The sequence below is a fragment of the Petromyzon marinus genome, chromosome 1 (assembly GCF_048934315.1).
Source record: "Petromyzon marinus isolate PM22_M1 ecotype Great Lakes invasive population chromosome 1, UKy_Petmar_22M1.pri1.0, whole genome shotgun sequence".
Lineage (NCBI taxonomy): Eukaryota > Metazoa > Chordata > Hyperoartia > Petromyzontiformes > Petromyzontidae > Petromyzon > Petromyzon marinus.
In genome coordinates, this window is record NC_133667.1 from 25701436 (window position 1) to 25729093 (window position 27658).

At 46.9% G+C, this 27658-nt stretch overlaps 1 protein-coding gene across 2 annotated transcripts in view; it reads left to right on the forward strand.

The window, feature by feature from the left end:
• LOC116943642 (adhesion G protein-coupled receptor L4-like) overlaps positions 1-27658 on the forward strand; it is a 69460-nt gene that overhangs the window by 31252 nt on the left and 10550 nt on the right. For both annotated transcript variants that reach the window (XM_032956679.2, XM_076066128.1), the window contains 13 exons: positions 257-373; positions 1570-1592; positions 2951-3041; positions 3984-4063; positions 12886-12987; positions 13778-13964; positions 15130-15237; positions 17819-18033; positions 19705-19854; positions 22019-22225; positions 22931-23032; positions 24064-24182; positions 25717-25777. In XM_032956679.2, coding sequence (XP_032812570.1) covers positions 257-373; positions 1570-1592; positions 2951-3041; positions 3984-4063; positions 12886-12987; positions 13778-13964; positions 15130-15237; positions 17819-18033; positions 19705-19854; positions 22019-22225; positions 22931-23032; positions 24064-24182; positions 25717-25777 — 1562 coding nt within the window. The remainder of the gene's footprint in view (positions 1-256; positions 374-1569; positions 1593-2950; positions 3042-3983; positions 4064-12885; positions 12988-13777; positions 13965-15129; positions 15238-17818; positions 18034-19704; positions 19855-22018; positions 22226-22930; positions 23033-24063; positions 24183-25716; positions 25778-27658) is intronic.

The following is a 27658-nucleotide window of genomic DNA, read 5'->3' on the forward strand; positions in this document are numbered from 1 at the left end:
TCCACTCATAAATCCACTTATCCGTGGCGAGGTCATGATGATGATGATGATGTCCCTGTATCTCTCTTTCCCCTTCTCCTGTCTCACCACATCTCATGATTTCCATCCATCACCTGTTGCCTGTATCTTCCCATGTCTGCATCTGTCCCTGTCCTCTTGCAACCACCGTGTGCTCATGTATCCATGTCCCCACATGTTCCCGTTTATCCTCACGTGTTACCATGTCTCTCGTGTCTCCCCATGTGTCCCTGCGTAGACATTGATGAGTGTTTGGATGACATATGCGACAAGACGTATAATTGCCACAACTCTCCAGGCAGCTACAAGTGCATCTGTCCGACCGGCTTCCGCGAGAAACGAGATAAATGTGTGGGTGCGTGGTTACCACCAACACCCTCCACCAAAAACATTCGCAACAAACATCATCAACACCTACCAGTAACCACACAACATCCACGCCACCAACCACAAGCAGTAACCACGCAACAACAGAAACATTAACCATGCACCAGTAACCACCCCAACGTCTAGACGACAACCACACGTAAACAAAAACCACGCCACAAACACGCGGCAACAACCAAACTGGACAAACCACGCAACAAATGCTCAACAAAACCAATACAACATCCACACTGCCAACAGACACACAGCATAACATGCCAAGACCTACAGACAGATGGTGATGAGACTGTAGGATCCTTGAAGGCTGTATCGACTATGTAACAAAGAGACCCCCAAATCAAGACAGACGCTGGTGATGATGAGGCTGAGAGCAGACCTAACGAAGGAGAAACGGGTGAGGGTCCTGGCAAAAGGAAGGAAGCAATGGCGAGCTCTGGTGGATTCAACTGCATTGGCAGTGATGAACTCTTGACCTTCAGTATTTAGTGCATTCATAAGTGACCAGGCCGACATATCAAACTCACTGCGTATGATGCTCGGGTTTAATTCTAAACCAAGAACCACCACAACCTCCAATGTATATACTTTGCTGGTCTTCAAAGGTTCTCACTAACAGCACTTGCACCTTTAATCGATGAGGCCATAACCGATGCGTATGTTGCTTTTTTACCTGCTCTATAGAGGCAAACCGGGGGCATGGTAGTTGGTATATTTATGTGGGGTTAATCACAAAAGCAAAGATCCCCCGTGTAGCCTGTATGGCCTGTTAGGGCAATTGTTGTTAACAAGCACCTATTAAGAGTGGCTTCACGCACATAAATGTAGCAACTCTTAAGAGTGGTGTGAGTGACGCCAATCTCAGACATCTTTGTCTCCCCGTTACTTATGTTTACACATTGTGCCAGACAACTCATTTGAGGCTGAGTTGACCTAAGGGAGGCCCAGAACAGTTTCAAACACAACTGGCCACTGTGTTTTTGGATAGCCAGAACTCAAACTCTGCTCATCAGTGCAGTACGCAACGCAGCGTCCAAACTACTGCACTGCCGCTCTCCACGCACACAACCCATAGCAGCACGTACTTACACTTGCAGTTGTACGCACGTCGAAGAATCCACTGAGTGTATTTTTATTGACTGCTGCCTTGTTTCTTTTTTCACACAGAGAATCCAAAAAAAGCCAAGAGGGTAAGATCCTTTCATCCTTAAATCATTATAGTAGTTCCCCGGTTAATGTTTGTAATCCATTCCACGAAAACTACTGTTAACCGAAATAACGGTTAATTGAAGCGAGAGCTGTTTCCACTACCAAATCGGAAAACAATGTAAACAAATTCTAGATTTGAAGCTTTCGTGACTGCAAGGATTCATACTCTTTGGTTTTATTCGGTAAAGTCACGTAGATAAAATAAAACAAAATAAAACAATTAAATCACGACGTTTCGGAGGCAACACAAGCTTCCGTCTTCAGGTGGAAAAGTCAACGCAGCATATCTGTGTTAGGAGCCTCCTAACACAGATATTCTACGTTAGGAGCCTACTAACGTTAGGAGCCTCCTAACACACCAACACCAACTTGTGTGTGTGATTAATGGCATTAGGAGCAGGTGGCGCAGTGGTTAGCGCGCTGCACTACGAACCCAGTGCCGATCCGAGTTTCGATTCCCGCTCATGGCCGACACCAGTAACGATTATTTGAACTGGTCCTGGGCCTCATCTACGTCGATTCAGCCTCAAATGAGTACCTGGTGAAATGTGTCAACTTTGCCGGTAGGAAGACAAAGGCGTCCAGGCATGATGCTGGGCGTGCCAGCCTTCATAGGTGTTGGCTGATCGTACTTGCCCCAAAAGTCTGTTAAGGCTACATGGGGGATCTTTGTCTTGATACATGACATACATGTGTTATATCTGTATTTATTTGCTATGTGTGTGTGATAGATTACGCATAATAAACAAAAACATTCGTTACTAACACAAAAAGATATAAAATAGGTGACTTTATTGTCAAAGGCCAATCTTAATAGCACCTGAAGGTTCATGGTTTGAATTGTGCCCCACTGAAATCCCTTCTCCAAATGATAACATAAAAGTGTTACTAGCCACATGTGCATGCGGCATATGACTGTGGTTGTGGTATACACATGCGTGTGATGTGTGTGTGTACGTGCGATGTGTCTGTGTACGTGTGATGTGTGTATACGTGTGTGTGTGTACGTGTGTGTGTATATGTGTGTGTGTGATGTGTGTGTGTACGTGTGTGTATGTGTGTGTGATGTGTGTATACGTGTGATGTGTTTGTGTACGTGTGATGTGTGTATACGTGTGTGTATACGTGTGTGTGTGTTACGTGTGTGTGTGTACGTGTGTGTATGTGTGTGTGATGTGTGTATACGTGTGATGTGTGTGTATACGTGTGTGTGTGATGTGTGTATACGTGTGTGTGATGTGTGTATACGTGTGATGTGTGTGTACGTGTGATGTGTGTGTGTACGTGTGTGATGTGTGTATACGTGTGTATATGTGTGTGTGTATACGTGTGTGTGCAGCATCCATGCCCTGCTGCGAGCGTGTGCGGTGTCACGTTTCCTGAGACCTCAACAAACTTCGCGATAGTTCCATGTTACCCCAACTCCACAGGTAACCAGGACACATTGTAAACACACACACACACACATCCCCATATAATATACAAAGACAAAGATCCCCCATATAGCCTTAACAGACTGTAGGGGCAAGTGCTGTTAGCGAGCAGCACCTATGAAGGCCGGAACTGCACACGAGGCAGTGGGTGGCCAGCACCACGCCTGGCCGCCTTTGTCTCCCCAGTGACGATGTTTGCACACCGCACCAGGTACTCACTTGAGGCTGAGTCGACCTAGGGGAGGTCCAGAACCAGTTGAGATCAGCGTCAACTGTTGTTGGCCGTGAGCGTGAATCGAACTCGTTGTCGCCGGGTTCGCAGTGCAGCACGCTAACCGCTTCCACCCTCATCTGCACACACACACTAATATACGATTATCCATACATACATACATACGCACATGCATACCCATGGGCGATTGTGTGCTTGGAATTCCACTGAGAGAGAAGGAAGAGGAACACGTGGAGTAGAGAACATACACGAGGTTAGAGAGATCGCATTGACACATTGGGCAGGGCACACATCCAAAGCGGAAGCTGTAAACGGAGTAACGGTACGGGCAGAGCCTTATTATAAAAAGCAGTGACTAGAGGCACGAGCATTTGTACTTTAGTGTTCGTGTTCATAAAATCTTCAAGGCGCTTTCATATTTGTTCACGTAAAAGAGAGAGAGAGAAGTATTACACGGCATTCCCCTGTTGCACTCTGCGGAGAGTTTTTCATTTTGCCTGGAGCGGTAACCCCCTCCTGTATATCAGCATTTTAAATGAAATATGAGAAAAAAGAGTGTTTTCAAAACTCGTAAATGCGTTTTTAATTTTACTTTATGGCAGTCGGTGACTGATTGATATATTTTTTTAATAAATATAGTTTGTTTAGACTCTTGCTGCGCGATTTACCGGCGCCTGCTTCGGCACTCACACGCCGCTTTGCCGCAGGTTTCGCCAACTATTCCTGCCACACCGTGAGCGGCGTTTGGTTCAAGAAAGGGCCCAACTTCAAAGGCTGCACCATCCAGGTGAGGCCGGAATCACTGACGACGGCTGTAAAGGCAAGACCCATATTAACACAGCCCTGACGTTTGGTTATTTTTACCTCCGTTTTGATCTCAGATGCCCAGGTGCCTCACTTCACGAAGCGCCTTAACGAGCTCACTTAATTCAATCTCCTCAGCAGATCGAAGTTAAAGGGACCCTATCCTCCTCTGTTGATACACAAAAGATTTTATTTGGTCAAATTTGTTATCATCTCAAGGAAAAATTTGATGCCGTTCAAGCACTGCTTTTTTAATTGGAAACATTCAGTTGGTGCTCTCGGTGTTTTACATTAAATAATAATAGCAGCCTGCATTTTGATTTAAAGCTTTCGTGACTGCAGTGATTCATATTCTTGGTTATTTCGGTAAAGTCACGTAGAAGGGGAAACACTAAAATAATAAAATATATAAAAACAATAAAATTCTCACGACGTTTCGACTGCAACACAAGCAGTCATCATCAGGTGTGAAAACGACGAGAGGAAATTCACACCAAATGTCGTTTGTGTATATATAGTTTGTGTATATATAGTTTTTGTGTATATAGCTTTTGTGTATATAGTGTGTATATATAGTTTTTGTGTATATATAGTTTTTGTGTATATATAGTTTTTGTGTATAGTTTTTGTGTATGGTTTTTGTGTGTATATAGTTTTTGTGTATATAAAGTTTTTTTGTGTATATAGTTTTTGTGTATAGTTTTTTGTGTATAGTTTTTGTGTATAGTTTTTGTGTATGGTTTTTGTGTGTATATAGTTTTTGTGTATATAGTTTTTGTGTATAGTTTTTGTCTGTGTATATCGTTTTTGTGTATAGTTTTTGTGTATATATAGTTTTTGTGTATATAGTTTTTGTGTATAGTTTTTGTGTATGTATAGTTTTTGTGTATGTATAGTTTTTGTGTATGTATAGTTTTTGTGTGCATATATAGTTTTTGTGTATGTATAGTTTTTGTGTATATAGTTTTTGTGTATAGTTTTTGTGTATGTATAGTTTTTGTGTATGTATAGTTTTTGTGTATATAGTTTTTGTGTATATAGTTTTTGTGTATAGTTTTTGTGTATGTATAGTTTTTGTGTATAGTTTTTGTGTATGTATAGTTTTTGTGTGCATATATAGTTTTTGTGTGTATATAGTTTTGTGTATATAGTTTTTGTGTATGTATAGTTTTTGTGTATATAAAGTTTTTTGTGTATATAGTTTTTGTGTATAGTTTTTGTCTGTGTATATAGTTTTTGTGTATAGTTTTTGTCTGTGTATATATAGTTTTTGTGTATAGTTTTTGTGTATGTATAGTTTTTGTGTGCATATATAGTTTTTGTGTGTATATAGTTTTTGTGTATATATAGTTTTTATAGATTTTGGTGGGCCCAACCCAAGGGTAAGTGGGCGGAGCTAGAGAAGGAATTTGTACGTCAATGTAAATGTGAGAGATTAGCATGTCAATGTTAGACGGCCCAGATGTTATTTTAGTCAGGGTGTGGATGTGGTCGAGCGTTCATTTAATCCGTTTGTGGTTGTTAAGCGTTAGTTTAGTAAGGGTGCAGTTGAATGTTCATATAGTAAAGGCACGCTTGTTATTTCTGTCAGGGGGTTGGGTTAATTCAGTAAGGGTGTGGTTGTTAACTTAGTAAGGGTATCGTTAATTTAGTTAAGTGTGATTGTGTTAAGTACACGTTGTAGTGTAACGCCGTGGTTGCAGGGTAATAAATTCCACATTCGCCCACTGACCCCACACACAATCTCACAAAGCGTGCTCCGAGTACCGAGTTCTGCCTAAACCAAACCAAGATGTCCCTCAGTCCAACATATTTTTTATCGGTCTGGTGTAACATTCCCGTGTAAATCTATGGGTCCTGTTTGAGCATATGGGTTATATTCTGTGTTAACGTTTTGCGGTCCTTGCTTGAAACTGGCAATTGAACTGCTTGAATAGAGTTCCAATGAGCGGTTTTTGGTTCCTTGTCTCCTCAGACGATCTAAACCAAAGCTCAGCATTTTGCCAGCCAGACGGGCTGGTGGTGCTGGCACAAGATAAGGGTTTCGTCAGTTCGCAGTTCCCACATGGGACCGTGCATTGGCCACGTGGGCTGTACTTTTACTCAAAAGGATTGAACAGTATCCCACGTGGTTTATACATTGCCCAATGTGGCTTCTCCGGTGAGGCAAAGCTGAGTGAAATGTGCAAGACCGTGGATCAACGTGGTTAGGTCCCCTGAGCTATAAAGCTCTTTTTTAGAAGTGACATGGCAACAAATGATAAAACTTCCACGAAGTGGCTTGTCGCGTGGAAGTTTATTGCAGTCAAAATGCTTTAAACGCACGTTCATTCTACGGGAAAAAAAGCCACACGACCACGGGGAAAACACGCAAAACTCCAAATATACAAGCGTTAGGGTCTGGGCGTCGGCATCGAGATGTCGACCCTGTTGAACAACAAGGCGGACTGGGAACAAAATCGTAAAATAGAAAAGGTGTGAGTACTTTGGGCTTGGACGGGACATTTGGCTGGGAGCCACAGCGATGGTTGGTGGTAGCGAAGACGAGCAAATTTAGGAGGGAACATGCCCAAGCGGACGTCGACCTTGAATGCGGTGTGAATATTGTGTGAAACTAGCCCGGGTGTAGTACAGGTACGTACTGTGTGTGCGTTGAACTTCTTTCACACCGTACGTAGCCAATTGTGCTCAGCAGTTCGAAAGAAATGCGTTTTCAATCTCGATTTGAGCTGGATGGCTTATTATTAATCATCGCCTTACTCCCATACACCATTTAATTTTCGTGCCATTTGTAAGTTTAAAAAAAAGCCCTTTGAGCTGCGGCTGTGGTTAAGTGCCATGTAAACACAAATCCTTGGAATTGCCATGGCGTGACCACAGTTGTTTCCTCGGTACGGCGTGACCACAGTTGTTTCCCGAGGTTGAATGTCAGAGCTGGGGCGGATGACGAATATAGAAAGTATCTGCGAATTTGGACATAAAATTAAATGAAAATCTTACGAAACCGTCAAAAAAGAACTGCCAATTCTTTCATTCACGGTGCACGCAGAGAGTCGTGCGTGCGTTAGGACCGGTCATACGTGATGAACTGACATTATGTGGAGATGTGCAATGCATGGCAGTGGAACGCATGAGACCAGCAGTGCAAGAATTAGAGAAATGATACGCGCGAGGGAAAACAAAAAAAACATTCTGAAATGTCATCATGGGCAGGATTGCGGCTGTTCATCACGTCACTGCAGTAGCGACGTGATGAGAGGGGCTGAATCAATAAATGCCTCTAGAAATTCCCCTTTCCCATGACAACATACAAGAGCGAGCAATACAAACGAGACAGGGAGTACAAATGAGACGTACAATACAAATGTGACAGTCTATCTACGGTTGACTTCTCACAATGCATCCTTTCTCATTGTGTCAGCACAACGGGAAGGATGAACATGGATCGTGACCTATCGCCCATGGGGTGTGCGTGTGTGTACGTGTGTACGTGTGTCTACGTGTGTGTACGTGTGTCTACGTGTGTCTACGTGTGTGTACGTGTGTGTACGTGTGTGTGTACGTGTCTCTACGTGTGTGTACGTGTGTCTACGTGTGTGTACGTGTGTTTACGTGTCTACGTGTGTGTACGTGTGTGTACGTGTGTCTACGTATGTGTACATGTGTGTACGTGTGTACGTGTGTGTACGTGTGTCTACGTGTGTGTACGTGTGTGTACGTGTGTGTGTACGCGTGTGTACGTGTGTCTACGTGTGTCTACGTGTGTGTACGTGTGTCTACGTGTGTGTACGTGTGTGTGTACGTGTGTGTACGTGTGTCTACGTGTGTGTGTACGTGTGTGTACGTGTGTTTACGTGTGTGTGTACGTGTGTGTACGTGTGTGTACGTGTGTCTACGTGTGTGTACTTGTGTCTACGTGTGTCCGAAATGTGCGTTGGGGAACAGTGCCGCAGCTCTTAGCGCGTTGCGAAACGAACCCGGCGACCCGATTTCGATTCCCGCTCACAGTCAACACCAATCACGATTATCTGAACCGCTCCTGGACTCCCCCCCAAGGTAGACTCAGACTTAAATAAGTACCTGATTCAGCGTGTAAACCTCAGAATTAGGGAGACAAAAGCGGATGGGTATTATGCTAGCCATCCACTGCCTCGTGTCCAGCGCCCACCTTCATAGGTGCTCGCTTCCAGCAGTTGCCCCGACATTTTGTTAAAGGCTTTTCGGGGGGGGGGGGGGGGGGCTGTGGGATGTTTGGTTTTCGTGCATGGTAAGGGCTGGCTGCCTTGTGTAGTTCCTACTGACGTTTTTGCTGACGTCGAAGGCCGGCTGTGGGAAAGTGTTGTTGCATGTCACACTATCTGAGCCACATTGTGAAACTCCATTTTTACCCAAGTCACGGCGTGGTCACTGGGCATAGAACAAATTAAACCGCACAGCCCCACGCGAATCGATCAAGTGAAACCCCTTTTCAGGAGGGTCCTGCATTGGAATGTTTGGCCAATTCCATTTGTGAGTATTTGGCTTCGTGTCGAAGGAAAGCCTGAAATTTATCCGGCAAAAAACCCACCACGCTTACCATTAGGGGTAACACATATTCAAGAAGCCATTTGGGTTGTACTGTCCTGCGAACTCCTGGCTGCCTCGAGTTCATTGAGAGTTTCACAAATCTGTACGTGTTCCACCAACCCTCATGTCCACCAGCCCTCGCCTGCATTACATGCATGCGCAATGGATGCCTGGCAATGTTCTTGCGTGAGTGTGTGCGTCTCGTGCGTGGAGTGATAGCACAATGGTAAGCATCCTGTACTACTAACCCAGGGCACCTGAGATCGATTCCCTTCCGCGGCTAGCACCAGTAGCAATTATCTGAACTGGTCCTGGGCATCCCCTAGGTAGTCTCAGCCCTAAATGAGCACCTGGTGCGAATTATGAACATCAGCACTGGCCACACACCAACCTCCTGCGCTGTGCCAGCCTGAATAAGTGCTCGCTAACAGCACTCGACCCAGCAGGCTGCAAGGCTAAAGGGGATCTTTGTTTTCGTTCCTCTCTGGGTGGTGTGTATCTTTCCCAGTGATTGCACATGCTGTCCCATTTACAGGAAGCAGCTGTAGCTGCGTTTGGTGAGCTGGTCCTTTTTAGTAATGTCTCGTGCATTCTCAGACGCAATTAGAACTCACCCACACTATTGCTTGGACACTCAGCCAACCACTCACCCACACACACAACAAAGACAAAGATCCCCGTATAGTCTACGCAGGCTGTAGGGGCAAGTGCTGTTAGCAAGCACCAATTAAGGCCGGCATGGCACACGAGGGGATCGGTGGCCAGCACCACGCCCTGCCGCATTTGTCTCCCCAGTGCTGATGCTTACCACACAACGCACCAGGTACTCATTTGATGCTGAGTCGACCTCGGTGAGGAGACCCAGAACCGGTTCAGATAATCGTCACTGGTATCAGCCGTGAGTTGGAATCGAACTTGCGTCCCCGGGTTCATAGTGCAGCGTGCTAACCTCTACACGACCGCTCCCCACACACGCTCACTCATCAACACATGCAGCATTCAGCCAGTTGTATAAACTCCACATTCCCTAGACAGGGACCAATGTCTACTTACACATGGAAAGTGCCACTGACGTCCCACACAAAATGGAGATGATGATAATTCTAATAATCCCGAGTTGACCCAAACTGGAAATTGAACTTCCAACCTTCTGTTATCTGACCACAGCTGCACGTGGCGGATGTGTAGATTTAATCACAAACAGCGGGGGGGGAAAGGGAGGGGTTCTGAAGGTCAACTTTTGTCTTGGTAAAATTAAAATCCTCCATATCCCCCAGGGGAACAAATTAGCTGTAGGGTAACGATTCACTCTCCTCCTCCCTCCGGCAATAGTCACGATTTGGGGCGCCGCTGTGGTGGCTAGGAGATGTTATCTCCCTCGCCTGCTATACAGGAGGTCGTGGGTTCAATCCCGACTCTGACGCCTGCTGTATATTTGGAGTTTGCTGTGTCTTTTTCCTCACAGTAGCATTGATTTTTCTCCGGGTCCTCCAGTTTTTCCCTGCACATTTAGAAACATGAGTATTTCGCTGCTATACATTTCACTATGTAAGCTACTTCGCTGAGCAATAATTTGTGACCAGGTCACTTATGAAAAAGAGCTATACAGTATAGCTCAGTGGGCTTTACCTGGTAAAATAAAAAATAGTTTAATAGTAAATAGATTTGTAGAAATTAAAGATACATTTCTCTTTCATTTGTACTTTCTGTCTTGTTTGCATTGCCTCGATTATAGTGTCTAGTTTGTACTCTCTAGTTTGTACTGTCTAGTTTGTACTGTCTAGTTTGTAGTGTCTAATTTGTGGTGTCTAGTTTGTAGTGTCTAGTTTGTAGTGTCTAATTTGTTGTGTCTAGTTCGTAGTGTCTAATTTGTGGTGTCTAGTTTGTAGTGTCTAATTTGTGGTGCCTAGTTTGTAGTGTCTAATTTGTGGTGCCTAGTTTGTAGTGTCTAATTTGTACTGTCTAGTTTGTGGTGTCTAATTTGTGATGTCTAGTTTGTACTGTCTAGTTTGTAGTGTCTAACTTGTGGTGCCTAGTTTGTAGTGTCTAATTTGTGGTGTCTAGTTTGTAGTGTCTAGTTTGTACTGTCTAGTTTGTAGTGTCTAATTTGTGGTGTCTAGTTTGTAGTGTCTAATTTGTGGTGTCTAGTTTGTAGTGTCTAGTTTGTGGTGTCTAGTTTGTAGTGTCTAGTTTGTGGTGTCTAGTTTGTAGTGTCTAATTTGTGGTGTCTAGTTTGTAGTGTCTAGTTTGTGGTGTCTAGTTTGTAGTGTCTAGTTTGTGGTGTCTAGTTTGTAGTGTCTAATTTGTGGTGTCTAGTTTGTAGTGTCTAATTTGTGGTGTCTAGTTTGTAGTGTCTAGTTTGTGGTGTCTAGTTTGTAGTGTCTAGTTTGTGGTGTCTAGTTTGTAGTGTTTAATTTGTGGTGTCTAGTTTGTGGTGTCTAGTTTGTAGTGTCTAATTCGTGGTGTCTAGTTTGTAGTGTCTAGTTTGTGCTGTCTCCCTCGTTCGTACCGGCTGTCTCATTTCAGATTAAATCCCGGCATTAATTTCCATTTCCTCGTTTGTGCACGTGCCATATGTACCGTCCCGTTTGCATTGTCTTTACGGTACCTCGTTTGTCAAGTCGTGTTTTCTGCGTAAGACAAAATAAAACGTGACACACACAACACTGCTCGTCGATGCACCATTGACTAAAGCGATGCCCATCTTAAAGCGGGAACACTGAGACCGACACCAATCCCCTGGGCCCAACTGTTGTTCTACCGAACGTTCTGCCACCAAATATCCGCCGAGACATCGCACAAACCACAAGGGAGTTTACACGTTTTCTTGCCGACTCAAGTCCCGTTTACCCCTTCCGTGATCTGCATTCCTCTTCAATAGTGGAGGAACAACCACACTACACGAACTCTGTAATGAAGCCCTATCGTGGCTGGCAGACCTCAACATTGGCATTTAACTCCTGAGAACATTGCCATACGCGAAAATATAACGCAACATTCGCATATAATTTTCATACAATTTGCATATAATCTGCATAAACACTAGATAATAGATTCTCCCACGAACAATTTGATGTTTTTGTAAGCATCAGAAATCAGGTTTCAATTTAAATAATAAATGTAATAATTTTAGTCCCTGGACAACCTTGGTTTTACAATGTTTAAACGAATAACAATACCGTGGTTCTTGGTTAATGAACTCATAGCCCATGGTGTGGAGGGCTTACCAATTATATCCGTGAAATCAGTAGTATTTGTTTTAGCGTGCATGGCTTTGCTTATGAACCCATAATGGGTACAACCGATCCAGAGTTTACGAGTTTAAACAAATCCTATCGGTTAACTTAAGTCTGAAAGACCAATCGGCCAATCGGTAAAAAATAGTGACCACATTTAAACAAAAAAGCACAAAACACAAGTGGAAAAAAACACTCCACCACACAGAGATGTCCTGTTCAGTAACCACGCTTGCTGTACTGCCAGTTATTGAAACCACTTACAAACAAAAACACATCCGAATCAAGAAACCTCACCCACCGCCTTCACCGTTAACACTGCCTTGTTACAAAAACAATCATTGTTGGGTAAATGGATGGATTCTGGAGAAGACACGATTAACAATGACCTTTGTTTACAACCTTTATAGACGAAAGGGATTTGCTTATACAGACTTTTGCAAACCAAATGGCTAAATTACAAAAGCATTTCGTATTATATGAAAGCCATTTATATAGACAGGAAGGACAAGATCAAATGGCTTGCATATTGCGCATACGTAATGTACGTTGACTCAGTAATCCCCCCCCCCATCTTGCGCAAGAGCGCAGAAGTGTGGTCACCACATCAACGCCTCTCTATAAGACTTCTCCACAAATCTGTCTCTCTTCTGATGAAACTAGTTGTGATTACTGGGGAAACGTCATACTCAGATTGTAAATGTTGTGGCTTGGCTCTCCAACACAGCGGTGTGCTGCTGTTCTAGTGACGAATTGACCATGTTCCGTTTACGTGCCACCGCCACATCGAGGAAAACAGAGCTGTGGAGCTGGCCATTGTATTGTGAGAGATTAGCATGCCAATGTAAGAGAACCACCGCAACGGTGGCTGTGTTTAGTGAGACATTTAGCCTGTTAATGTAAAGAAATTTAAGGAGATGTTACGAGCAGTGCCGATTGTCCGATGGTCGATAATAATGTCAGAGTGGCAGCCAAGGACCTCTCGTCCCCTGTTCTTCTCCAGGGTCCCGCGAGGCCCACGCGGCAGCGCTGGACGAGCGAGATCTGTGGAGCCATGACCGAGGCCGATGACTTAATGGGACACGGCGACGACGCGACCATGGAGGTGCCACTCGCTCGCCCGGCCACGCTGTCCATGACGGCACTCGCCGCATGGCCCCCTCGCCTCGCCGCTCGCTCGCCTCGTCGCTCGCTCACCTCGTCACTCACCTTGTCTCTCGCTAATTGTCACTCTAGCTCAACTTGACTCTCACCTCGCCGCTCGCTTGCCTCGTCGCTCGCTCACCTCGTCGCTCACCTTGTCTCTCGCTAATCGTCACTCTAGCTCAACTTGACTCTCACCTCGCCGCTCGCTTGCCTCGTCGCTCGCTCACCTCGTCGCTCACCTTGTCTCTCGCTAATCGTCACTCTAGCTCAACTTGACTCTCACCTCGTCGCTCGCTCGCCTCGCCGCTCGCTCGCCTCGTCGCTCACCTTGTATCTCGCTAATCGTCACTCTAGCTCAACTTGACTCTCACCTCGTCGCCCGCGCGCCTCGCTGCTCGCTCGCCTCGTCGCTCGCTCTCCTCGTCGCTCGCTTGCCTCGTCGCTCGCTCACCTCGTCGCTCGCTCACCTCGTCATTCACCTCGCCTCTTGCTCACCTCGTATGTTGCTCGCCCCCCGTCGCTCACTCTTCCCGCCTCTCGCCCACGCCATCACTCTCACACCACATATTGCTCACCCCATCTATTGCTCACTCCATCTCTCTCTCACATTGTCACTCACTCAGCTTTTCATTGCCTATCTCACTCCCCTATCATCCTATTCTTTCCATGTCTCTCCACGTCCCCGTGCGTCCCCCGTGTGTCCCCCGTGTGTCCCCCGTGTGTCCCCCGTGTGTCCCCCGTGTCCACAGTGGGCAGCGTCCTTGGCGGCGTCCCTGCTGCCCCGTGAGCCCCCGCGGGACTGGGCAGAGCTGCCCCCCGCCGAAGCCGTCCACATCCTGTCCCGTGGCCTCGCCAAAATCGACCAGGCCATCAGCGTGGCCGCCACTCTCCTGAAACGCCCAGGGCAGGTCATGCGAGGCCAGGCTGAGGGGAATGGTGAGGGATGACGGGAAGGTCTTCAGGAGTTTATGTTCCATCGCCCCGTAATGCTTCTCCTGTCTCATTGGTTTTGTTGTTGTTGATGATGAATTGTCACGGTTTAGAGCTTGCAATTGAATTTAAGAATCATTAATATTTGTCTCATGTTTACTGTCTTGTTCATATTGGTTCTTAGGAAAACAATAATCCTAATGTCCTAATCATTTTCTGCCATTAACTTTAAAGGAGAAGATAGAAACGAGTTTTGTCCATGTTACCGTATGGGTCAGAGAGCCATACTTTCGTAGGGCAACTAATAAATAAGCTTCTGGCCCTTAAACACATGTACAGTACACGCTGTGAATTTCAAGCCAGGATAAAGGTGAGCAACGTGAAAGTCTTGTGAAGCGTTGTAGAGTCATTAATTTCATGTTCACCGTGCCTACTTAGCCAGATCATTGCAGATGTAACTGGGAAGAGGAGCTTTTGCGATTGGTCAGACACATTTCCAGGGTGTAGAAGGTAGGGCAGCTGGGTTTACTGAGACAATCAGAGTTGCACCCAGGGGAAGACCTCAAGTCAGATGGGGGGCGGGAGGGGTTCTGTCAGAGTGATCGTTCAAGGACATCTCGATTGTTTAGCAGCGGGTAGAAAGGAAGTGGAGAGAATTTGTGTGCGAGTTTAGTACACACTGACACGGTGAAAACTCACTGATGACGATGTTACTACGAACCATCCTGGACCATCTCAGATGTCAACGTGTACATTATTGTAGGTTTAATTCAGTCTCCTCTGAGAATCATAAACATGCCTTGGTCTGGCTCTCTGAGCCCTGAGTGTTTCTAAAAAAAAGACGAAGCATTCTGAACTTTCCTTATATCCTTTGGGTCTCAAGCAACAACCGCAAGTATAGAAAGGCCATTAAACTCTCAAGCTTCAACACAACACAAGGAAGTGGGCTGGCAAGTGGCTGTAAGTCTTGTTGTGTCAGCAATGGCTTCAAGACATCTTCATCCAGCTGTGCATTGATCATGAATGGTGATAATATGTAATTTTAAAGATGCTGTTGTTGTGTTATAGCTGCTTAATTGTTGTTGTTATCTGTGTTGCGATATGGGGATGTAGTTTGTTATTAACAATTGTTATTTAATTTGTTTATTGTTATTTGTATTGTTTTCTTTAGAGCTGGAGGTGATGTCTTTGCACCCTGGAGTTTCCAATCTTCATTTCGTCTCGAGCGGAGTCGAAGCTGGAATCTACCTGAGCGTCAACAACACGGAACTCACGCCTGGTGAGACGCATTCATAATGGTTGGGTCAGAGACACTGTGAAAGAGTAGTTCATAATGGGCATATCAGAGACAATGAGAGGGTTTCACAATAGCCATATAGGCAACTCAAAATGAGAAGGATTCATTATGGCCGTGTCAGAGACACGCAGTTAAAGTTTTCATAATGACCAACCCCTCCTCTCACACCCCCCGCCCATCTCCGTGGTTTCCCTCGGTGTGTGTGTGGTCCCGGATTTAATCTGAAACCCCACGGGGGGCGAGGCTACGTGACGGCGGGCAGGGAGCGCGTGCGTGGCTGAAACACACCAAGCACACGACGTCCGCCGCGTCGATCCACGAGTCCACACAAGTCCGACGATTCCATACCCGCAGCGAGAGGAGTGCTCACACACGCACGCACAGCGGCGGGTTCCACGCGTCCAGAATCGCAGCGTGAGCTAGTCGCTCCTCGCGCGCAAATTCGATGCCGTGCGCTGCGTGCCGAGTGCGAGACCGCTTTTTAATCGATTCGCTTGTTAAAATTTCACCGCAATGAAATTTTTATATTTGCACTCCCAAGCCACCCGGGTTCGGCTCTGGCGCGTCACGCGCATCACGATCCACGTGCTCATCAGCATGGGAACCTGACCCAGGCCTCCACTAGGTTCACTCAGCCCTAAAACGTACGTAGCTTGCCAAACAAAGCTTTTTGCTCCATTGACTTCCTGAATGGAGCGCTTGGCATGGAGATAATGAGGTCCCAATTACTCAATTAGAGCTCGCTAATGGCTTCCTGTTTAACGAGTCTCCCCAGAGACTTTGGTCCTGCGCACCCCTGACCCCACCACCTCTCCCCCTTTCACGGACCACCTCAGCCCCCGGTTGGTTCCCTTCTTTGGCTGCCACTCCAACTTGAATCTCAACCACCGGTGGCCATCATCCCTTCTAGTGATGAGTTCTGGCCAAGCCCACTTACTTTGCTTAACCTTTGCAATTTTGTCATGAAATATGCGTTATGTTCTCCAAGCCACGTGTTATTTTTTTTTCAATTTTAATCGGCTCATACGCTAGGACGGACGGGATGGATTATTGATTGGGAAAGCAGTGAATCGATCATGGCTGCTGAAACGTCATAGTTTTTTGTTATTTTCTTTGAACCTATCTTCGTGACTTTACCGAAAGACCCAAAGAATATGATGAATGATTCTCAAGCTCACGACGTGCACCGCAAATCACACTTCTATGAGCAAAACTGTTGAGATAGAAAAAAGAGGAACACAAAGGGAAATGGATGGCAACAACATGACCCCGAACCGTAAATATTAAATGTGCTGGAGGAGAGCGATGGTGTTTTGCCGAGCGCAGAGAAAAATGACGAACTTTCTCCGCTCGATTTCCATTCGATGTGTTTATTGTGTTTGGAAGTAGTTTTGTTTAATTTATTCTGAAATGAATTGTAAATCTTTATTTGCAAATTTTAATGGTTGTTTTTTTTGTGACAGTTAACTGGTGTTTGTTTTTGGTATATTTTTATAAGCACACCGACACTCGGTGACGTTATTTCACTTACTCCGCCTTGTTCCGTCTGTAGGTCGTGAGTTCAGCTGCTGACTCGGCCTATCATCCATCAAGGGTCAATAACAATGAGTAGTTATCTTATGGAGGGACCAACTCTGTCATAGGCATGTGGCCTAAAAAACTCCTTTGAGCAGTGAGGCAATTTGACTCTGTGTGTTCCGCGCGTGTGTAACTGCGTCTCTGTCTTCTTGATGCCATGAGACGCGACTCATTGCCGTGACGTCCCGGCAGTGTGGTTTTTTTTTGCGGTCTTGAGTTGGCCGCGAGTTATGGCTACATACAGAATTTTCCGGGCTGGTCTCACTTCACGGTGGCACTATGCTCAATATAAATGCACATGTCAGATGCTTTCCATCTTTCATTATCTCGAGCGTCCCTCATTGAGAGTCCATCAAACTGCTCACGTTGTCCGACCGACCGATTACGTTACCTTCCACTTTCCCTCTTCCCTTCTGTTTCCTTGCAGAATCATCTTGCTCATATCTCCAGCTGACCCTTGTGCTCCATTGACAAAATTAATTATTATCACGATGGGCCTTACTCGAAATAAACTGACTGAATATGTGCTCACTAACAGCACTTTCCCCAACAGTGAACATATTGTACATGGGAAATCTTTGTATATTTGTTTTGTGTTGGTGATATTTTTGTAAGTTTGTCGCTTGAAGGGATGATGGCCAATAGTCAAGAATAATAACGGAGTGGCTGTTAAGGAATAGAACGCGTCTTGAGGATATCCACCGAGCTGATGGAGCGATGAAATCAATTCATTTGCAGGACTGTTGCATCGCGCAGGATTGTAGTGGCCTTTATCCAGCAGTGGAAAGACCACGGCTGATGATGATGTATCTCTGTGTGTGTCTGCCATTATCTAGGTCGACCCATACTCAAATAAAGTGCCTAGTGCGGTGTGTAAACATCAGTCAAAGGTCATGGTGCTTAATGGGTGCTAGCTCACAGCACTTGCCCCTGCGGTCTGTTAAGGCGATACGGGGGACCTTTATGTTCGTGTCTGCCGTTACAGGCGCGGCGGCGGTCTCGTTTGGCTACAACCCGCACGTGCACTCCCACCTGCCCCCCCTGCCCCTCGTCCCCGCCGTGGGCGCCCACGACTCCTCGCCTCGCGGCCCCCTGCGCATCATCTCGGCGGTGTTGTCGGCCACGCTGCTGCCGAGCGCTGCGCGCCACGTGCATCTCACGGGCAACGTGACCTTCAGCCTGAGGCTCTTGGAGAATCCGGTGAGGCTCACGCGATGTCGCTTCAAAGACGCACGCGCGCGTGTGTACGGTTAGTCATCAAACAAAGACTGCGGTCAGCGCATCGCGTGGCGCTTTCAGGTGCGCTTCTGCGGTCTTCTGGAACGCTCTTCCTCCAGATATTAGGAAGCCACCAGAGCTATGCACTTGTAAATGGAAACGTAATACTCGTTCCTTTGGAATTGCTTTTTGTGTTTAGTTTTGTTGTCCTTCCCCCGCACCTTCGATTAGCACAGTTGGCTGCAAAGAAATTCAACGTACATGTGCACAAGCATAGCCATTTTACACCATTGGAAACCTCATTTGCCAGTAACAAAATATGATAATTGTTTTTTTACCCTTTTATCTGGCAACAAAACTGACACCTTTTTTACAAGGAGTCATGTTTACATTGACTACAATACCTGCGGTCGGAACGCAAACAAAAAACAACAACTCTGATAATGTATGTGGCACTGTCCTTGAAATTGATTGGTCCACACCCGAGACAGCTTTCTTTAGAGCCTCGTCTCACATGGTGTTGGACCAGAAGACGCCAAAAGGCGCACAACTCAAAGGCAATGCACCATCAGAGTATGAGAGCTCGGGGTAAGCATTTACACCATTGGAAACCTCATTTGCCAGTAACAAAATATGATAATTGTTTTTTTACCCTTTTATCTGGCAACAAAACTAACACCTTTTTTTACAAGGAGTCATGTTTGTGGTCAATGTAAGCATGACTCCTTGTAAAAAAAGGTGTCAGTTTTGTTGCCAGATAAAAGGGTAAAAAAAACAATTATCATAGCCATTTTGCCAATGCACTGCTGGACAACGAGCTGATGCAGGCGAGGGAGGGTTATTTGACAACCATGCACAACCGTGCTGGTCTGTGCCGGTGGGTGAAGGCGATGAGCATGGCACCTTATGAAGGCTGATGCGGCCAGCAGTGTGGATGTTTTTAGCACCAGCTACTACTCTACGTACTCGTGATGTCGAGTCGACCTACGGGAGGCCCAGAACCAGTTCAAATATCACTTGACGACTCGTGGTAGCCGTGCCTGGGGTTTGAACGTGCCGAAACTCCCCACTCATCGCATTACTCGACCCGCTTCGCGTGCAGGTGTCCCCCACTACACGGCTCCGTGATTACCCCGCGTCTTCTCTCACCAGGAAATGTATCACAGCGATCTGCTTTGTTTCAAGACCACTCCAGCGGCCCCGTGTGGCTGTGAGTGGTTCTGCGTGGCACTGGACGTGCGTGCCGACACATGTCCGTGTATGCGGGGGAGCGGTGGCGCAGCGGTTAGCGTGCTGCGCTACGAACCCAGCGACTCGCGTTTAGATTCCCGCTCATGAACCGGTCCTGGGCCTCCCCTAGGTCGACTCAGCTTCAAATGAGTACCTGGTGCGGTGTGTAAACATCGCCAGTCGGGAGACAAAGGCGGCCGGGCGCGGTGCTGGTCACCCCACCCCTTTCGTGTGCCGTTCCGGCCTTCATAGGTGCTCGCTAACAGCACTTGCCCCAAAACTCTATAAAGGTTATATGGGGGATCTTTGTCTTTGAGTTACACGCATGTTGATATACAGGAGACGTGTCACTTTCTATAGATGTGTGTTTCTATAAAGGATACGTGTCATGTGCACATGCTGTGTGTGTGTGGTTCTCTAAAGGAGAACGGGCTTGTGCAGTGTGGCTTCTGGGTGGAGCATGCGAGCACGTGGAGCACGCTCGGCTGTGAGGTCGCGTTCCTCAACCACAGCCACGCCCACTGCTCCTGCTCCCACCTCACCCACTTCGCCATCCTCCTCGCTCACCGCCCGGTGAGATGCGGGGACACACGGGGGGGGGGGGGAGACGGGGGGGGAGACGCACGGAGGACACACTGGAGACACACGGGGGGACACACGGGGGGGGGACACGAGGGGGGGGACATGGGGGGGGGACACACGGGGGGGGCACACGGGGGGACACACGGGGGACACACGGGAGACACACGAGGGGACACACGGGGGGACACACGGGGACACACGGGGGGACACACGGGGACACACAGGGGGACACACGGGGGACACAAGGGGGACACAAGGGGGGACACAAGGGGACACACGGGGACACACGGGGAGACACACGGGGACACACGGGGACACACGGGGACACACGGGGGGACACACGGGGGGACACACGGGGACACACGGGGACACACGGGGGGACACACGGGGGGACACACGGGGACACACAGGGGGACACACGGGGGACACACGGGGACACACGGGAGACACACGGGGACACACGGGGGGACACACGGGGGGACACACGGGGACACACAGGGGGACACACGGGGGACACACGGGGGACACACGGGGGGACACACGGGGGACACACGGGGGGACACACGGGGACACACGGGGGACACACGGGGGGACACACGGGGGACACACGGGGGGACACACGGGGACACACGGGGGGACACACGGGGGACACACGGGGGGACACACGGGGACACACAGGGGGACACACGGGGACACATGGGAGACACACGGGGGGACACACGGGGGGACACACGGGGACACACGGGGGGACACACGGGGGGACACACGGGGACACACAGGGGGATACACGGGGGACACACGGGGGGACACACGGGGGACACACGGGGGGACACACGGGGACACACGGGGACACACGGGGGACACACGGGGACACACGGGGACACACGGGGGGACACACGGGGGGACACACGGGGGGACATGCAACCACTTCACCATCTTCCTCGCTCACCGCCCAGTGAGATACATGGACACACGGGGGGAGACACACAGTGGGGGGGGGGGGGGACGACACTTCCCGTGGCCTGAAAGTGCACCTAGCCTGGCACAAGCACCGTGATTACATCGCCACCACTTAGTGGGGAATAGCGTTGTTGTTGTTATTGTTGTTGTGTGCCACTGTGTGTGTGGGTCGAAATAAAATTAAAATGATGCCATGTGTAAACATCAACACTGGTGAGACAAAGGCAGGTGGGCGTGGTTGCTGGCCACGTGCTTCCTCATGTACCATGCGAGCCTTCATATGTGCTCACAGTACCTGCCCCAAGAGTCTGTTAAAGGCGATACGGGGGATCTGTGTGTGTCTGTGTGAGTGCCCCTGCATATGTGTATATGTGAGCATGCGCGCGCGCGTGTGTGAATGTGTGTGTGTGAATGTGCGTGTGTGTGAATGTGTGTGTGTGAATGTGCGTGTGTGAATGTGCGTGTGTTAATGTGTGTGTGAATGTGTGTGTGTGAATGTGCGTGTGTGAATGTGTGTGCTAATGTGTGTGTGAATGTGCGTGTGTGAATGTGCGTGTGTGAATGTGCGTGTGTGAATGTGTGTGTGTATTAATGTGTGTGTGAATGTGTGTGTGTGAATGTGCGTGTGTGAATGTGCGTGTGTGAATATGTGTGTGTGTGTGTTAATGTGTGTGTGTGAATGTGCGTGTGTGAATGTGCGTGTGTGAATGTGTGTGTGAATGTGCGTGTGTGAATGTGCGTGTGTTAATGTGCGTGTGTGAATGTGCGTGTGTGAATGTGCGTGTGTGAATGTGTGTGTGTGAATGTGTGTGAATGTGTGTATTAATGTGTGTGTCTGAATGTGCGTGTGTGAATGTGCATGTGTGAATGTGCGTGTGTGAATGTGCGTGTGTGAATGTGTGTGTATTAATGTGTGTGTGTGAATGTGCGTGTGTGAATGTGTGTATTAATGTGTGTGTGTGAATGTGTGTGTGTGTGAATGTGCGTGTGTGAATGTGTGTGTATTAATGTGTGTGTGTGAATGTGTGTGTGTGAATGTGTGTATTAATGTGTGTGTGTGAATGTGTGTGTGTGAATGTGCGTGTGTGAATGTGTGTGTGAATGTGTGTGTATTAATGTGTGTGTATTAATGTGTGTGAATATGTGTGTATTAATGTGTGTGTGTGAATGTGTGTGTCAATGTGTGTGTGCCCAGGTATCGGAGCACGATGCGTCGATCCTCTCCGTGTTGACGCGTGTCGCACTCTCCGTGTCGCTGGTGTGCCTGGCGCTGAGCGTGGCCACGTTCACGCTGAGCCGTGCGTTGCATGGAGCCCGCAACTCTGTGCACGCCAATCTGTGCGCGACGCTCTTCATCGCCGAGTTCATCTTCCTGCTGGGCGTGCATCAGACAGCATACACTGTGTGTGCACACACTCACATACACACACAGATATATATACAAAGACAAAGGTCCCCATATAGCCTTTAACTGACTGTTTGGCCAAGTGCAGTTGTGTATGTTGAACTTCTTTCACACCGTTTGTAACCAACCGTGATAATTGGAGGTGTGGGGAAAGGACAACAAACTAAACAAAGACAAAGGTCCCCTGAATAGCCTTAACAGACTGTTCGGGCAAGTTCTGTTAGTGATCACTGAAGAAGGCCGGCATGGCATATGAAGGGGTGGGTGGCCAGCACCATGCCCAGTCGCCTTTGTCTCGGCGATGTTAACACACCGCACCAGGTACTCATTTGAGGAATGAACCTAGGCAAGGCCCAGGACTGGTTCAGATAATCTTCACTAGTATTGGCCGTGAGTGGGAATCGAACTCAGGTCACCGGGTTCATAGCACAACGTGCTAACCGCTGCATTACTGCTTCCCACATATGCACAAAGACAAAGATTCCCCATATAGCCTTTAACAGACTGTTGGAGCAAGTGCCGTTATCTATGTATGTATGTATGTTGAACTTCTTTTGCACCATACGTAGCCAACCGTGCTAATCGCAGGTGCGTGAGAAGGAAAACAAACTCAACAACTACATCTACAACACACTCTCGCAGACCACACATGCCTTTTCCGGCTTTAACAGGCGCTCGCCAACCGCCCGTGTGTGCGTGCAGGTGCTGTGTAAAGTGGTCGCCTACTTTCTTCACTACTTCTTCCTTGCCGCGTTCACCTGGATGAGCCTCGAGGGCGTCTGCCTCTACTTCATGGTCGTGCAGGTGCCTTAGTCTGCCTCTATGAGCCTCGGGCGCTCACACTACAGCCCAAACATAACATTATCTTCGTCTGGGAGCCTCGGGCCTTGACGGGAAACCCTACGAATCTTACAAGTGCCTTGTTCTGGCTCTGTGGGTTTTAAAAAATAACAGTTAACTTTTAAGTCATAGTAGTACATTAGTCTGGTTCTCTGAAACTCAGTCGTAATCACTGGCCTCTTAAGAATCATAAATATGCATGAGTCTGGCACACTGAGTCTAATGATTAATAAAAATGGAACCCATATACTCATAAATATTCCTTAGTCTGGCACGCTAAGTCTAATTCATTACAACTTAACCAAAATAATCATAAACATGCCTTAGTGTGGATCGCTAAGTCTAATTCATTACAACTTAACCAAAATAATCATAAACATGCCTTAGTCTGGCTCGCTAAGTCTAATTCATTACAACTTAACCAAAATAATCATAAACATGCCTTAGTCTGGCTCGCTAAGTCTAATTCATTACAATTTAACCAAAATAATCATAAACATGCCTTAGTGTGGCTCGCTAAGTCTAATTCATTACAACTTAACCAAAATAATCATAAACATGCCTTAGTCTGGCTCGCTAAGTCTAATTCATTACAACTTAACCAAAATAATCATAAACATGCCTTAGTCTGGCTCGCTAAGTCTAATTCATTACAACTTAACCAAAATAATCATAAACATGCCTTAGTCTGGCTCGCTAAGTCTAATTCATTACAATTTAACCAAAGTAATCATAAACATGCCTTATTCTGGCTCGCTAAGTCTGATTCATTACAACTTAACCAAAATAATAATAAACATGGTTTAGTCCGGCTCGCTAAGTCTAATTCATTACAACTTAACCAAAATAATCATATACATGCCTTAGTCTGGCTCAGTGAGTGTTGAGTTTTATCACTAAACCTTAGGACTCGAGTCTACGTCTATTTCCACGAGTCTCAGCACCCCCCCCCCCCCCCATTGCAATCGCCCCCACCCCCCACGTCTCCCGTACAGGTGTTCCAGTCACGTGACCTGCACGTGCGCTCACTCTACGCTGTCGGCTACGGCGTGCCATTGGTCATCGTGATCCTCACATCGGCCATCGCCCCCGGCTCTCATGGAACCGACACATAGTGAGGCCTTGCACACGTCGCCCCCATCGGGTTCACAATGGCCGTCTCGTAGTTCTTCACTTTGTCTTTAATGCGATTGCAGTTGTCGTTGTTATTAGTGGAAGCTTTTACTGTCATTCGATTGGCGTCTAATTCAACTTGTGAGTGCCGTTAGGCACCCATCCCCAGGTCCTGAGTTCTGAGGATGGGTGCCTATCTATTGGGGGTTAACAATTGCTGTGTCATGTTCATAACGGCCATCTCATTCTCGTAATGGTTGTGTCATGATCGTAATGGATGTGATATGAAGGTTATTTCCTGCTTAATAAGCATTGATTGGTGGAAATTTCACATTCCAATGGTGGCGGTAAGCCCAAAGGAAAACCACTATTGACCTTCCCACGAAATTATACTTATTTTGTACACCCCAGAGAATTTATGATGATGATGGGTCAACTTATGAATGGGATTTGAACTTGTCAATCAGATTGTGAGTCAAGTGCACAGGTGATGGCGGTAACTAGATTCATGAAACAGCTTTCATAATTCCATGATGGAGGTTTTTTTGGGTTAGATCGCGTAAATATATAAATGTGTCGTTAAAGCCCGCTACCACCCGACACAGCCAACTAGTAAGGGTTGTATCACGTGAACAGAACGTGGCCAATGGAGAGCCACAGAGCAGTGTAACCCTTCGGCTGATAGGGTCAGGAACACGCTTGCTCTTCACTCCGGCAGGAATCACTGGAAGCGCCCCACACTCAACAGGCCAGACTGAGCTATAGTTATGATTTTTATGGTTCAATGGAAATTTCCTAATCTAGATTAAAGAATGTTAATGGGCTGAGTCAACCCCCAACCAGGATTTGAACTCACAACCTTCTGACGTCGAGGCGATGCTCGCTCTAATGCTGAGCCACATGGCCCAGTGTTCACGTGCCTGCGGTGTGTATGTGTCTGTGTAATGCTGTGTGTATTGTCTGTGTAATGCTGTGTGTGTTTTGTGTGACAGTTGTATGTGTAACGCTGTGTGTTTTGTGTGACAGTTGTATGTGTAACGCTGTGTGTGTTTTGTGTGACAGTTGTATGTGTAATGCTGTGTGTGTTTTGTGTGACAGTTGTATGTGTAATGCTGTGTGTGTTGTCTGTGTAATTCTGTGTGTGTGGTGTGTTGTCTGTGTAATTCTGTGGTGTGGTGTGTTGTCTGTGTAATGCTGTGTGTGTCGTGTGTTTGGGGAGCGGTCGTGTAGCGGTTAGCGCGCAGCGCTGCGAACCCAGGGACGCAAGTTTGATTCCCGCTCACGGCCAACACCGGTGACGATTATCTGAACCAGTCCTAGGCCTCTTTCCCTAGGTCAACTCAGCCTGAAATGTGTACCTGATACAGTGTGTGGTAAACATCGCGACTGGGGAGACAAAGGCGGCCGGGCGTGGTGCTGGCCACCCACCCCCTCGTGTGTCGTTCCAGCCTTCATAGGTCCTCGCTAGCAGCGCTTGTCCCTATAATCTGTTCAGGCTATACAGGGGATCTTTGTTGTTTTGTTTTGTGTTGTAGCTGCTGGCTGGATAAGAGCATCTACTGGAGTTTTGCGGGCCCCGTGCTGTGCGTGATCACGGTGAGTCGGCAGGGCCGCGTCACGCACGGCCTTCCTCGCTCACAAAACCCGGTCGGCTTCTCTTCACCATGGAGACCAATGGATGGATATTACACATTCACACGGCAGCAAGTCTCTCCATAAGCACACCTCAAGTTGTATAATTGTCTTTACCCTAATTTTATTACAATTGTGCTGTCGGTATCATGAGATCAATAATGCATTTGGATCTACCATAGATCAGTGCAACCCTTCGTGTTCGAGAACGGTGCAAGGAATGTAGATATTACAGAGCTGCTTCAGAAGTCCCTTTCAGTGAGTAGCGGGCAGCAATTTCCCACCCACTCTGCCACTGAACATAATGTTCATCGCACGAGAGTCAATCCGATATTTTTAATTCTCAGAGCTGGAAATTAGCAATATTAGGTGCAAAGCCAAATTTTCATGTAATCAGTTCTTTTGTGTAGTCGTTGGCAACCCGGGTTGAGACTATCAACTCACTACGCTTGGATTCGAAGCCAGGATCTCAGTAATGTCAGCTGAAAGCTTTGGCCTATGACCCACCCGGCCACCCCTTGCCAATAACCCTCTTAACTACCGTTGAATTACCACAAAGTTGTGATGATTTTATTAACCCCACATGGATGATTTATGAGTTGACCCTCGAACTAGGATTTTAACTCGTGACCTTCACTCCCATGACCACAGTCACGTGGGTCCTCGGGGTCATTAGGGATCATCAGTGAGCCATTGCCCACTGCAGACTACCAGGTAGGGCATAGAGAATGACTGTTTCGTCTGTATTTATTCGTCCTCCTTGCAACTTGATGATTTGTCACGAATCAGGTTTGTGACTCTATTCAACATTTGATTCTATTTTTTATGTATGTACGTTGAACTTCTTTCGCACCGTACGTAGCCAACCATGCTAATCGGAGGTGCCGGGGAAGGGCAACGAACTAAACACAAAGCAAACTAATATTGTAAATGTAGTGCCTCTAGTGTCTGCAAGGGTCACGTGAACCGTTTATATGCAACATATATACGATTCATCAAACACATTCTTACACATCCGATTCATTGTGTGTGTTGTGAAGATGATAATTAATTTGAATCAATGGATGAATGCACAAAAACAACATATGAGATGGACAGATATAAATGAAACAGAACAATCAAGACAACATAAAACTATAAAGACACAGAACAAAAGAGAACCGCAGTGGAGACAACCAATACAAATGAGACCGTGAAAATTAGACATGCAGCGGTACAAATGGGGCACAGTACGAACAGACATACGAATAAGACAAATGAGAGAGCATAAACAAGACAGACGATATAAATTAGACAACGAACGAGACTGACAACACAAAACTAGATGCGTGGTACCGATACAACTCACAGGACGAACAGTGCAAACTTTAAATACGGATAAAATAAGACAAAAAAAAATTATTACTCTTTGGATCTTTCGGTAAAGTCACGTAGGTATAAAATAAAATAAATCACAACGTTTCGGGCGTGACACAAGAGTCCATCATCAGGTGGGGAAGCCATGGTCTGCTGCTGTGTGTGTTGTGTTTTTAAACAGTCTGCCTCAACAGCAGAACATCACTTTCCCACCTGATGATGGATGCTTGTGTTGCGCCCGAAACGTCGTGATTTATTTTATTTTATACCTACGTGACTTTACCGAAAGAACCAAAGAGTATGGATTCCTGCAGTCACGAAAGCTTCAAATCAAGATTGAAAAAAATTATTAATTCTTAAATCGCATCAAGACTCTCAATACCGAGACTTTGTTGAATCACAGCAGGGCATGGACCATTACAGGTCCAGTTAACGATGGGAAGGCTGCTTCCCTGCGAGCCAGGGCTCTCTGTTTTAATCCGTCATCTG